The 12,671-nt window shown below is 53.1% G+C and overlaps 1 protein-coding gene across 1 annotated transcript; it reads right to left on the minus strand.

The window, feature by feature from the left end:
- Positions 1-1,693: 1,693 nt before the first annotated feature.
- Positions 1,694-12,012, minus strand: MAP7D1 (MAP7 domain containing 1). Its single transcript, XM_042781881.1, has 18 exons — positions 12,003-12,012; positions 9,995-10,339; positions 9,741-9,809; positions 8,952-9,115; positions 8,097-8,211; positions 6,387-6,497; positions 5,168-5,290; positions 4,905-5,071; positions 4,638-4,798; positions 3,809-4,143; positions 3,355-3,532; positions 3,129-3,267; positions 2,906-3,010; positions 2,540-2,593; positions 2,284-2,326; positions 2,108-2,198; positions 1,798-1,991; positions 1,694-1,716 (listed from the first exon to the last, which is right to left on the minus strand). The coding sequence occupies exons 1-18, from the start codon at positions 12,010-12,012 to the stop codon at positions 1,694-1,696; spliced, it is 2,427 nt and encodes an 808-aa protein (XP_042637815.1).
- Positions 12,013-12,671: the final 659 nt, after the last annotated feature.

Here is a 12,671-nt window from a genome sequence, read left to right on the forward strand (position 1 = left end):
AGTCTAAAACATTTATTTAAATCTACAGTTTCTGAAGGTTATAAATCTAGTAGGAGCAGCTTAGCTGGTTGGTTCTGGCTCAAGATCCCTTATGAGGTACAATCAAGCTATTGGCCAGGGCTACAGTCATCTGGAAGTTTAATTGAGGCTGGTGGATCTGCTTCTAAGCTTATTCCTGTAGCGATTGGCAGGAGGCTTCAGTTCCTTAATATGTGAACCTCTCGTTGACTGCTTATGACATAGCAGCTGCCTTCACCCAGAGTGAGTGACCCAAAAGCCAGAGAACAACTGAGGCAGAGTGTCTGCAGTGTCTTTCATAACCTAATCCAGGCAGTGACACACTTCCACTTTTGCTGTATTCTACTGGTCACTCAGCCCAATGTTGATGCAACTGGGGAAGGGACTAGAATGCCAGGAGGTGGGGTCATTGGGAAGCATCTTAGAGGCTGGCTACCACGTTGTGTTTCTCTTGAAAGGGAAGACATTTTTACTAGGAGCAAGACCACAGGAGGCTTCTCTTCATGTCTGTTGACCAGAATCAAGCCATGTGCTCATGCCTAAACCAGCCACTAATGAGGGGTTTGAGGCCATTGTTTCAGTTCATTGCAATCACGAGTCACCCATGGGGCTAGGATCCACCTCCAGTGAAGCACAGAATGGCATCTAGCAGCAGGATGGCCACATGAACAAATCAAGGTTGTTTAGGAGGGACATGGGATGGATTGTACACAGTATGACACTCACTTACTAGACTGTAAATGCCACGATGACAGAAATTATATCTTTTCCTAGTTTTTTAGTATTGCATCCCTGCACATAGCCCACTGCCTGGTTCAGAATATGCAATAATATTTGTTGAATGAATAAATGAATGAACTCATGACTAAACTGGAAGACCACACATACGGCAGGGAATCTAGGATTGATATCACGAGGTGGGACAGACATCCCCCAAGCCCTAGGCTCCATAAATAATTCCTAAAATTCAGGAAGCCACCTGAGCCCACTGCTACCACCAGCCCCAAGGACAGACAGGACTGGCAGAATTACTTTCACTTTATTTCTGGAGAAATTTGATCAGATGCAGTAACACTGATTCCAGGCGAGGGCAGGGGGCATGGGTGCCCCTAAAGCAGCCAGCATCCTGTGGCCCAAGGTGACCCCATCTCCAGACCTAGGTTCCCTCTCAGTTATAGTTAAATAGAGAGAGGAAACTCTCCCCAGGGAGCTGTGGAGGAGGGTCTGCCTCCTGCACCCACCCCTCCATGCAGAGGAGTCTGAGCACAAGCTATTTACAGTATTCACATCCACTGTACCCCACCAAACCAAGGCAAAATACTACAAGCAGCCCTTCCCCAAGGGAGGAGCCCAGAGAGGCTGTGAGTGTATATGTGTGTAAAGGGGGGTGTCCGTGCGTGTGAGCACACATGTGCACTGGGGGGCAGGGTCCGGCTCTGGCCAAAGAGACGTCAGTCTATAAGGTGCAGATTAAAAACAACAGAGGACCCACCCCCAGGGGCCCAGGCCACTTCCAGCTTCGTTTTGTCTCTCTCTCTTCCGGACATCCTGGGGGATGAGGCAGAGGAGCCCTCAAGCTGCTCTGGTTCCAATGCAACCCCCTAAAGGACTTCTGGGAAAAAAGAGGAAGAGGAAACAGTCAGGGCAAACTGATGACTGGAGGTCTTGGGATGGATCACAGGAGGGCCTCTGGCAGAGCTAGAAAAGAAGACAGGTCTAGGGAGTACAGGGAAGGCTCTGGAAAGGATGACCTTGGGTCTAGGGATCGGAGGTCCTTACCTGTGACCTGAGGGGGCTGCACCACAGCTTTCTTGAGGAAGGCTTCTGCCTCTGCAAAGGGCAGCAGTGCCTCTGGCGTCCGGCCCAGACTCTTGTCACCTGGGGGCCCTTTGGGGGAGAAGCCATTCTCCTGGTGTGATGGGAGAGGCTGTAGGCCATTCACCAAGGACCCTGATGACTCCTTGTTTGGCAGGCTGTGGATGGGGGGCAGGGACCAACACTCAGGTACCTCATATTCCAGTAAAGCCCAGGCCACCCCCATCTCCAGTCTGTCCTCATGCTCTGTGTCCCTGGAATTGGGAGCAGCTACCTCCACTGTGTCTCCTGGGGGCCCGGCTCCTCTTTCTGCACAGCCTCCTTCTGCAGCACTGAGGGTCGAGCCTCCACAGCTTTCACAGGGTCTGTCGCAAGGAAGGGATGCCCATCAGTCAGAGGCTGGTGATGGGGACAGTTTGGGGATGGTGATGAGGGGGAAGAGGGTTTTACCTGGGCTGTAATTGTTGACTTTTGTCTCCTTTCCATCCTGCTTCTGCTTTGAAGATGAGAAACAGTCAGATTCAATGGCAGATAATCTTTGAACCTAGATAAACCCCACCAACTGAGACACTTAATTCTTCTATTCCTCAGCCCAAACCCTGAGAGGTTCCCCCACAGCCTCCTTCCTTTGCCTTGGATGCCTTTCTCCAGCCTCTTTTCCTCTCCCAACCTCCACTCCCACTGCTCCCCTTCAGAGGATCCTGACCTTGGTTTCAGCAGCTTCAGACTTCCGAGTCCTCTTCATGATCTCCTCCAGGCGCTGTTGATGGCCCACACCAGTTAGGTCCAAGCCCTGTCCTAACCCTAAACTTCCCAGCCAGCCCCTTGTCCCACCCCGCCCCCTGCCCCAAATCTCAGCCAACCTCTCCCAGGCCAGGAACCACGTTCTTCCTTCCACTCACTACTGAGTCCAAGGCAAGCCCCACTACCAAGCTCCACTAGTTCCCTTAACTGCAAACCAAACCCAGCTCAGGAGCAGACTCTGCCCACCCGCGCCAGGCCCGCCTCCAAATAAGCCCCGCCTACCAGTGCGTTTCCGCCTGCCCCTAATCTTTCGCCCAGCTCTGCAAACCTTTTTGCGCTCTTGCCGCTCTTGCTCCTCGCGCTGGAAGTGCTTTTCCCGCTCCAGTCGCTGCCGCTCTGCTTCTTCCCGGGACCGAGCTTCGGCCTCCTCTTTCTGCCAAAGACTCGCATGAGCTTTGGGTAGCTGACCTCCAGCCTTCTCTCGGGGCCACCCCCTGGCCCACCACCAAGAGGTGCCCACGCCCACCAGGGTACCGCCGCCCGCGGGGCACCTGCTTCTGCAGCCGTTCCTGCTCCTCCTGCTCAGCCTGTGCCTTCTCTCGGGCCTCCTGCTCCTCTCGCCTCCGGGCCTCTGCCTCTCGCTCGGCCCGGGCCTCGGCCTCCCGCGCCAGCTGCTCCTCTCTCATCCGCCTGGGGAACAGAAGAAGCTGGGGGCTCGGTTTCTAGCTTCTTCTCCAGCTCCCATAAGGGTCCCCCAGTCCCCTTGGGGGCACTCACTTGTCCCGTTCTGCCTGCAGCCTTCGTTCCTGCTCCTCACGTTCCCGCTGCTCCCTGGCCTGGCGCCGTTTCTCAGCCAGGAGACGAGTGGCCTCCTCTCGGTCAGTGGTTCCAGCCATGGGTTTGCTAGGGGTCACGACGGGAGCAGGGCCTGGGGGTGAAATCAGGACAGCAGTACCTGGAGTGGGATCCAAGACCAGGAGTCAGAACACACCAGCACTGGCACCTCTATCACCCCTGCATGCCCTTATGCTTCCAGGTTGACCCACCAACCCAACTGCTGCCATCAACTGCAAGTGGTGAGATCCTCATCTCTGGCCTGAGTTTTGAGCCTGGACCCACAGAAGGCAGAAGCTTCCCGCCCCTTCTTGTCTCCCAGCACTCAGTCCTGGGGCATCCCTGATCACCTCACCCACAAAGCCCACCAAACTAGCTCCCCTCTCTTCATGCACACCTGCAGGGGTCTCGGCTGTGGGCTGCTCCTTCTGGGGCTGGGCTGGCACGGGTGAGGGCACAGGCGAGGGTGCTGGTGAGGCTGGGGCTGCTGGCTCCTTCTCATCACTAGCCCTGCCCTTGCTCTGGTTCTTGTCCTCAGGCCCTGCTGTGCTAGGGCTCTCTTTGGACTCATCCTTCCTCCGAATGCGCCCCTTGGGTGATGCAGTGGTGCCTCGGGGAGACGGTGGCTTTGGGGGCAGAGTGTGGCCTGGCCCTGGGCTGGAGCTGGGGCAGGGAGAGGCAGGCCTATGCCAGGAGGTGGAGGGAGAAGACGGCCGGGCCTTGGATTTGGGACTGAGAGAAAAGGGAAGGGTGAGGCTTTGAGGATACAGAAGCTCCCCTCGGACTCACCCTCCCTTGACCATGTCACTTCCTCAGGGCAGCTCTCCTCTCCAGGCTAGGTCAGCACCCCCACTATTCTATGTGCCTTCACAGAACCATTCCTTTCAGAGCATATATTCCAGTTTGTAATTATGTATTCTTTTGTGAGATTCTTTTAATGCCTTTCTCTCCAGTAGCTAGTAAACTTAATAATAACAGCAAGAACTGGGGCCTGGTTTAGCTCACTCAAGTCTCCCCAGCACCCAGAACACTCCTGGCAGGTCCATTCATTCATTTAGCAGGTATTTATGGAGTGCTTACCCGTGCCAATCACTGTTCTAAGATGCTGGGGTATTTCAGTGATCAGAACAAAAACCTGCCCTCAAGGAACTTTCCTTCTGGAGGTGGGTGCCCCAATCCATACATGAATGGCAGGAGTCTGCAGAGCCCCGCCCCCATGCGCCCACCTGAGCTCAGAGGAGGTGGAGGCAGCAGCGGTGCCTGCAGAGAGGCGTGGCCGCGGCGAGGGAGGCAGCGACTGGCGCTTCTTGAGGCTGCGCTCGCGAGCCAGGGCGCTCTTCTCCTTTTCGTTTTCCCGCTCCTTGTCCTTCTTTTCCTTTTTCTGCACCTGATGGGGCAGGAAAACGTTAAGAGGTGAAAGGGTGTAGTGGTAGCGGCGGCTACGCTCCCAGGGCTGGGGTCTCTATTCCTGTATGTGCATTGCGGCCACTCACCGGTGAAACTTCAGGCCTGCGGCGGATCAGGGAGGGGCTGCCCCCGGAGCTAGGCTTGCGGCGCTCCCCGCGCTCCCCGGCGGGGACACAGCGGTGCACGCTCCGGGGGGCGCTGCATGGCGGCGTCAGGGGGCTGGCTGAGGCTGAGCGCGGGCACACAGGCACGGCTGTGGAGGGACGAGTGCGGTCGGGGTACGGCCCCAATGCAAGGCCGGCACTAGACCCGCCCCTCGCTAAGGGTCTCCCAGGGCAGCTACTCCTACCCTGGTCGCGGCCATTGCGGGGCAGTGTGACCGCGCTGCGACTCCGTGCCAGAAAGGAGAGGGTGGGCGTCATCAGACGGTCCACAATGCTGCTCTCCCAGGCGCTCAGCTGTAGGCTCCGATCTGGAGGGAGAACGTGAGGGGAATCCGGTCACTACGGGGGACCGCAGGACAAGCAGAGGCAAAGGGAGCCGGCCAGGTACATTCCCCATGCCAGGGCCAAAGGCTCTCACCCAGGAGGATGCTCCCCGCCATTCACATGGGGGCCATACTTGTTTACACCTGGATCTGGACCTCCACTGTGGACGCAGACAAGACACTTCCCAGGACTTGAGAGTCCTCTCCTACCATTCCCCCCAGGTAAAAGGGTGCTGAGTTGTGGGTACAGGAAGGGCCACATGGAAAACCGCCATGTTTCACTGTAGGGCCCTGTGCCTCTTGCTCTCAGCGGGCTGGTCTGGGAAGGCGTGCCCCCATGGATTTGGGACAGTGAGGGTGCCTGCGCTCCTCTGATTCGGGAGAGGGCCAGCTTTTAGAAGTTCTGTGCCAGGGAGAGGCATCTAGGGGGCCTGCTCTGTCCCTTCAGCTGCTGGGTTATTTTTAAGCCTAAGTCAGGTGGGGTTGGTACAGCAGCTGATTTTGTTGCTAGGCAACAGAACAACCAAATAAAAGCTAGAGGAGCTTATAAATAACTCCTATCATGGCTTCTTTACATGTGAGCACCAGGGCATGGTGGGAGTGCAGGGGCCATGCCACCCTGGTTGGTCACAGGTCACAGCTCTGGAGTTAGTCAAGACCATGGCTGGGTTCTGAAGGTAGAGAAGACCCTCTAGGGTGGAGCCAGAGTAAGGGACCCACACATACACAATCCACACGGGATACAAAGCCACCTGCTGGCTGTGCAGGGAGATGAGGCTGCCTGCCTGTTCCCACCCCCAACCCCCACTCGCAGCTTGCTCTGAGGCCCCTGCCAGGCTCTCTCTTTGCTGGGGCATTGCCCTTTGTCTCCCTTCTCCTCTGCAGGGCACAGCTCTGTCCTCAGGGTGCAGACCCAAATGCCATCTCCCCCGAGGGGCACAGAGCCCTGAGTGGGACAGAGTGGGGTGGAGGCCTGGTATACATGAGGGCTCCAGGGACCTGGGGTTCCTGCTGAGCTCTGGAGGAGACTTGGTGGGGGCTACAAGGGGCTCTATAGGGGAAGGGCTGGGCCTTCTCTTACTTCTACTGGGGGAGTTCCAGAGCGTGGCAGAGGACTTTGAGAGCCGCTTGTTGATTATAGAGTCCACGTGTTTGGGCAGGTTTACTGCCGACACGGAGCACCTGCTCCCACCTGGAGGGGAAAAGACACGGCATTAGGGCCGGGCCAGAGAGGAGCCAGGGGGGGCACTGAGGCCTTCCATGCAGGATGCTCCACGGGCAGGGTGGGAGAGGGAGGAGTGGGCAGGCTAGGATGGGGAGAAGGAGGCAGACTTGGCCCTGGAAGGGGTAGGGTGGGTGGGAGGGATAGGTGACTAGAGAGAGCCTGGGCTGAGGGAGCCGATGGAGAAGAAACAGAGGAAGATACAGTAAAACTAGAGAAACTACATCCTTCCTAGCCAGAGGAAGCCATTTCCTAGGGCTGAGCGCTGCAACCCCTCCACCCTCAGCTACCCAGCATTGGCACTTGCTGACATTGCCTAGCCAAGGCTCTATGGATACAACACCCACGTCCTCAGACACATGCAGAGACAGTTCTGAACAGAAGAACCCACACAGTCAGAGTCACTTGCACAAATACAGAAGATATTCATACAGACACACAAGAAAAATACATGCAGACACAAGCATATCTGATAGATACGTATGCATGCATACATGTGTGCAGACATGCACAGATATAGAGACACAAACACATCAAGGCAACCTAGTTACTACATTTGTAAGTGCTACCATTTGTTGGAAGCTTACCATGTGCCAGGCACTGTCCTGGGCCATACACACGTTACCTCATTTGATCCTCCCAAATCTCTTCCTACAACCTTAGTTGTCCTGAAGTGATTTTTAACTTAGCAACCCCCATATGACAAAGTAGAACTGCACCATAGAGTTTTCTTGGCTGTAATCATTATAGAAGCGGATCTGCAGGTCTTTGTCTCGCAGAGCAGCTGGGTGGATTTGAGTCAACCTTGCAGTTAGCTAGCAGCTGAGCTAACCATTTGTGCTACCAGGGCTCCTCAGAGGCAGGGAATATCGTTATTCCAAATTTACAGATAAAGGAAGTGAGATGTTGAGAAGTTAAATCTTTGGTCACACAACAAGATCAGAGCCAGGATCCCAGCCCAGTTCTGTCTGACCCAGGAGCTCTCACTAAGTCCACAAGGCCACAAACACACCAAGGCGAACACATACCAAGACACACGATGCACAGGTCCACGAGCACATGATCAAAAGACACACAGCTGGGAACACTGACCATTGCCATTATAGAAAGAGATCCACACACAGTGGTACGTACATACATGCCAGCAAAGAATCAGACCAAAATCCATGATAGCCCTACGTAAAGAAAACTCAGAGACAAAAATCTACCTTCCCAGATATATACATAAGGGGGTCACAGTTTTCTTTGAATATTGAGTGCCTCTAGGGCATTAAAGCCTTCTTTTATGTATCATCAACTAATAATAATTGACAGAAGCAAAGAAAGCTAATCCTAAAATCATAGAGGTTTGAACCAAAATGAAGAGAATACATGTCTGATGTGTTAGTGAAAATCCTTAGGAAGGACGATTTGGTGTACAGACTGCTCCATAAGACACAAGTCATGTGACGCCAGGCACATCTGCTGCGGAGAGCCCCAAACTCCTTGTACTGAAGCTTCTCCGCCCCCGCCCCCAACGCTACGACCCCAGCCTCACCCACCTACCCACCAGCCCCTCTGCCCACTCACTGGTCTTATGTCCTGGTGAGTTGTGGTGCAGGGCCCCTGCCCAGGACCAGCGCTGCTGCCGGATTTCGGCCCATGTCTTCTTCACTGACCGCTGGATGGCTGCTTCATAGCGCTCCTGGGGGAAGGTGAGGAGAGGGGAGAGGTCTGGGCTCAGAATCATTTGTCACACACTCCTTCCTGTGACAGTGCAACCCCCACCCCCAACAGAAGCTTTTTCTGACTTATCGCAGGTAACCAAGGCTACCAAATCCTTGCTATGATTAGGGACCATTTGCAACAGATACCTTCTGACTTGTTTTTGGGAGCTTATCACTGTTCTTGAGTCATTTCCTGAGTGTATGAACTGTTGTGCTAGGGATGGGGTGGGACTCCCCTCAACCTGGAGCCCCTGGGCAGAGCCATGTCCTCCTTACACTGAAGGTCCTGTCTTTGGGCTGTCTTTTCCCCTAGCCTGAGGTCCCAAGGCTGGGCCAGGCCACCATTTCCTCCAAGTTCTCATCAGTGCTCAAGCCAGGGTTCTACCCATGTCATGAGGCTAGGCATACTCCCACAGACACGTATCTTTATTCATATAAATGCAGACACATGGGGCACACATGACACACATCTGACAGTGCACACTTACAGGTGCCCACATCAGCACATACAGAACAAAAAGGCACGCAATTACAAAGATCCCCAGAGATACTGTACACAAAGGGGCACAATTACAGATGTGGCCACAGATATAGCCATGTACACATAGATAATGCAGAGCCATGAACGCAGACGTGTACACACAGCCAGTATAAAGATGCGTGGATACACATGCATGGGGATGCACACATACCAAGTCAGAAACCAGTACCAACGCACCTTGTTTTTCTCAAGCTTCTGCCGCTGCCGCTCCTCCAGGGCTGCTCGGCGCTGCTCGGCTTTCAGCCGCTGCTCCTCCAGCCGCCTCCGGCGCTCCTGGAGCTGCTTTTCCCTCAGTGCCTTGGCCTTCTCCTCCTTCTCCAGCCACACTGCCTTCTTGGCCGCTATCGGGAAAGGCGCCCCAATGGGGTGTGAGGGGTCTGTAGAGGTTCTGACCACTTCTCCAAGGGCCTTTGTCTATTTCCCCAGCCCTGGGTGGCTCCTTCTCCTCCCCTCTAAGACTCCCCCCTCAAACTGAAGGGTATCCAGAACCCAGGCTCAGGCCTCAGAATGACGAGAGAAATAGGCCTTTCCTCTGAGGGAAGGCCTATTTCTCCTATTGGCCTCATGCTCTAAGTGCTGAAGGAGAAAGGAAATGAAGTCTTTAGTGTAAGATCCATGTGACAGGCACTGTGCTGGGCACCACACCTGTTGGACAAATTTCTGTGTGATGTGATCAAGGGCATGGGATTTGGAGTGAGATGTGATTTCTGGGTGTGACTCTTAGCTACTCCGCCAGCTGTGTGGCTGTGAGGCCAATGATTTCATCTCTCTAGGCCTCAGTTTCCTCATCCTCAAAAAGGGGGTAACACCTCACGAGGCTGTTGGGAGGATTAAATGAGGTACTGTACTTAGGGTAGCATACATAATTAAGCGTTCCAGAAGTGCTGGCTATTATTAGTAGGATGCTGGTGGTGTTAATAACAATGAAGAGAATGGAGATGCTGTTGCTGCTTCACAAACACTCACCCAGGTACTTGGCCCTCTCTTCTCGCCGCTCCTTTGCCAGCTTGTGTCTCTCTCCTGCCTTCTTCGCATCTTAGCAGGGGAAACAAGGACATGCTTAGGCCAAAGGGCTCTCTACAGGGGAATTACCCATGGGGCCCTTACCCTCATCACTTTCCCACCTCCTCCACAGTGAAGGGGATCCCCTCAGGTGGCATCATGCAGGGTTGGGACCTGAACCAAAGAGTTGGGCCCAGGACTGGGGGCAGCACACATACCTTGCTTGGTGGGGGTGCTGTCAGAGACTGGCACTGCTGTTGGAGATGGCTGGCTGCTCCTTCGTGGAGGCCTGGCATCCCGTGGGCCTACAGCTGGTGGAGTGGATCCCCTGCGCTTCACTTCAGAGGAAGGGGACTCTTCTTGTGGGGGGACTGGTCCACACTCAACCTGCCCTGGAGGACTCTCTGGTTCCAACGGGAGCTGCTTAGGGCTAGCGGGATTCTTCATGGCAGGAGGAGTATCCGGTGGAGTGTCAGGAATGAGGGCTGACATTGGTGGTGGTGGTGGGAAGGGGTCACCTTCTGGAGAAGGTCTTGGCTCTGGGGGAATCCTGGCTGCCACATCTGCAAGACCAATACAAGAGATAGAGTCAGATGGTACAACTGTGCCATCAGTTCAACACATAGTCTATCTCCCTTGTCCAAAGGACTTGTTCATTCATTCATTCATACATGAAAGCATGTTTACTGAGTTCCTTCTATGTGCCAGGCCCTGTTCCAGATGCTGATGATAAATGGTAAGAGAACAGCCATGGTCCCTGCCATTTGTGAAGCCCACCCTTTAGCAGGGCAGACAGACTGCCAGGCAATTATAGGTAACCTACATTTGGGAGACTTCCTGGAAGAGTGATAACCAAGCTGAGACCTGAAGATGAGCTGGAATTGGCAAAGCAAGGAGAGGGATGAGGATTTCTGACAAAGAGAAGAACATGTGCAAAGGCCCTGGGGAGGAAGGAAGGTATACTGGAAGAACTGAGAAAGAGTTTGTCACACATTTTTTTCTGCATTCAACAATGTATACACATTTTGTTCATGATGTTGGTTGCAATCCCCACAGTCCTATTTCCTCCCTGGGTTCCCCATTTCCATTTGTCCTTTCCTGCCCCTTCCTGCCTGCTGAGCTTTATTGTTGGGCAAATGCTGCCCTTTCGGTATCATATGGTTGATTATTCTGAGGAGTATGTTCCTCCCTGGTGTTAGTGTTCATTTTACAGGCTTGTCTATTGTTCGGATGAAAGTTGATCCCCAGGGCTCTGTTCCAGGCCTAAAGGGTGTCTAAGGGCCATAGTCTTAGGGGTTCCACTAGCCTTTTTTTATGATTCTTAATTTTGTTCTACATTTTTTCTTTTTCTTCCACTCTGTCCAGACCTTCTATCATGATCCTGATCAGAACAATTGGTAGTGGTAGCCAGGTACCATCTAGTTCTTCTGGTCTCAATGTAGTGGAAGCCATGGTTTATGTGGTCCATTAGTCCTTCTGACCAATTATTTCCTAGAGTCTTTGATTTTCTTCACTCTTCCAGATGGAGCAAGACCATAGGTGCATCTTAGATGGCCACTCACAAGCTTTTAAGACCTCAGTTGCTACTAACCAAAGTAGGACATACAACACTGTCTTTGTGGACTACATTATGTTGTGACACTTAGTAAGGTACCAAATGGTAATGCTCTGTTTCCATGTCTGCCTCTCTCACCTCCCTACTTTACCTCTGGGCCACAGTGTCCAGCCCAGGGCCTGGCACACAGAGGGTACCTGTGCTCTCACATGGTGCTGACCAAGAGGAAAGCCCTAAGTGTAGATACAAGTGGGATGCCTATGCTGCTAAAATCTTGAATGGGGTGGGCAACTTTGTAACAAATAACACTTAAAAGATTTCTTCTTTTAAGACGTCAATATTCCAGAGACCCTGAAAAAGACATCAAATTACCAAGTCAGGAAGCCACATAAATTGGTGTATACGTATGTACATGTATACATGCGTACACATGTGCACTGTGAGACAGTTCAAAGATAGGCTTTGGAGTCAATCAGATGAGGATCCCAATTCTGATCTCACCACACTAAGACAGGAAGGGAGGGCCTGAATCCCTAGCAGGTAACTTTGAACAAGGCTGCCAACCTCTCTAAGTCTGTTTTCATATTTGTAAAATGGGGATGATGTATCCAAGCTAGTAGGTATTAATGTCAGCAAAGTGCCTGATATAGTGTATGGCACAAGTCACATACCAGCAAACATGTCCGTCCCTTTCTCTTTGAGTCTTATGAAGCTGCCAGACCTCCCAAAGGGAAGCCTCTGCATGTTCAGCCCTAATGCTGTCCACTTCTACCCATCCACTGAGGGGGACACAGCCATCGACTAGGGCTTAAGGGGTCCATGGGAAGATATATCTAAGGAAGCATTTTTTGCTCTCACTGGGCATCTTCACCAGACCGGGTCTTCTGCTCTGGGAACTCTGGTCACTTTAAAACCAACCAAACTCACTGCCGTGGAGTCGGATACAACCCATAGCAGCCCTCCTTGGGTTTCCGAGGCAGTATGACTACGGAAGTTGATTGCCCAACCTTCCTTCTGAGGAGGGGCTGGTGGGTTTGAACTGCCAGCCTTCTGGTTAGCAGTCAAATGCCTTAGGCACTATACCACCAGAGCTCTTTATGTTGTTGCTGTTGTTGAGTGCCGTCGAGTCATTTCTGACTCATAGCGACCCCATGCACAGCAGAACGTTTACTGCCCGATCCCATGCCAGCCCCACAATCCCTGCTATACTTGAGCCCATCATCGCAGCCACCGTGTCAATTCATCTCATTGAAGGCCTCCCCCTCTTTCGTTGACCCTCCACCCTACCAAGCATGACATCCTTCTCCAGGGAATGGTCCCTTCTGACAACATGACCAAAA

This window comes from Orycteropus afer, unplaced genomic scaffold (assembly GCF_000298275.1).
Source record: "Orycteropus afer afer isolate SDZICR_OR568_19922 unplaced genomic scaffold, OryAfe1.0 scaffold00192, whole genome shotgun sequence".
Lineage (NCBI taxonomy): Eukaryota > Metazoa > Chordata > Mammalia > Tubulidentata > Orycteropodidae > Orycteropus > Orycteropus afer.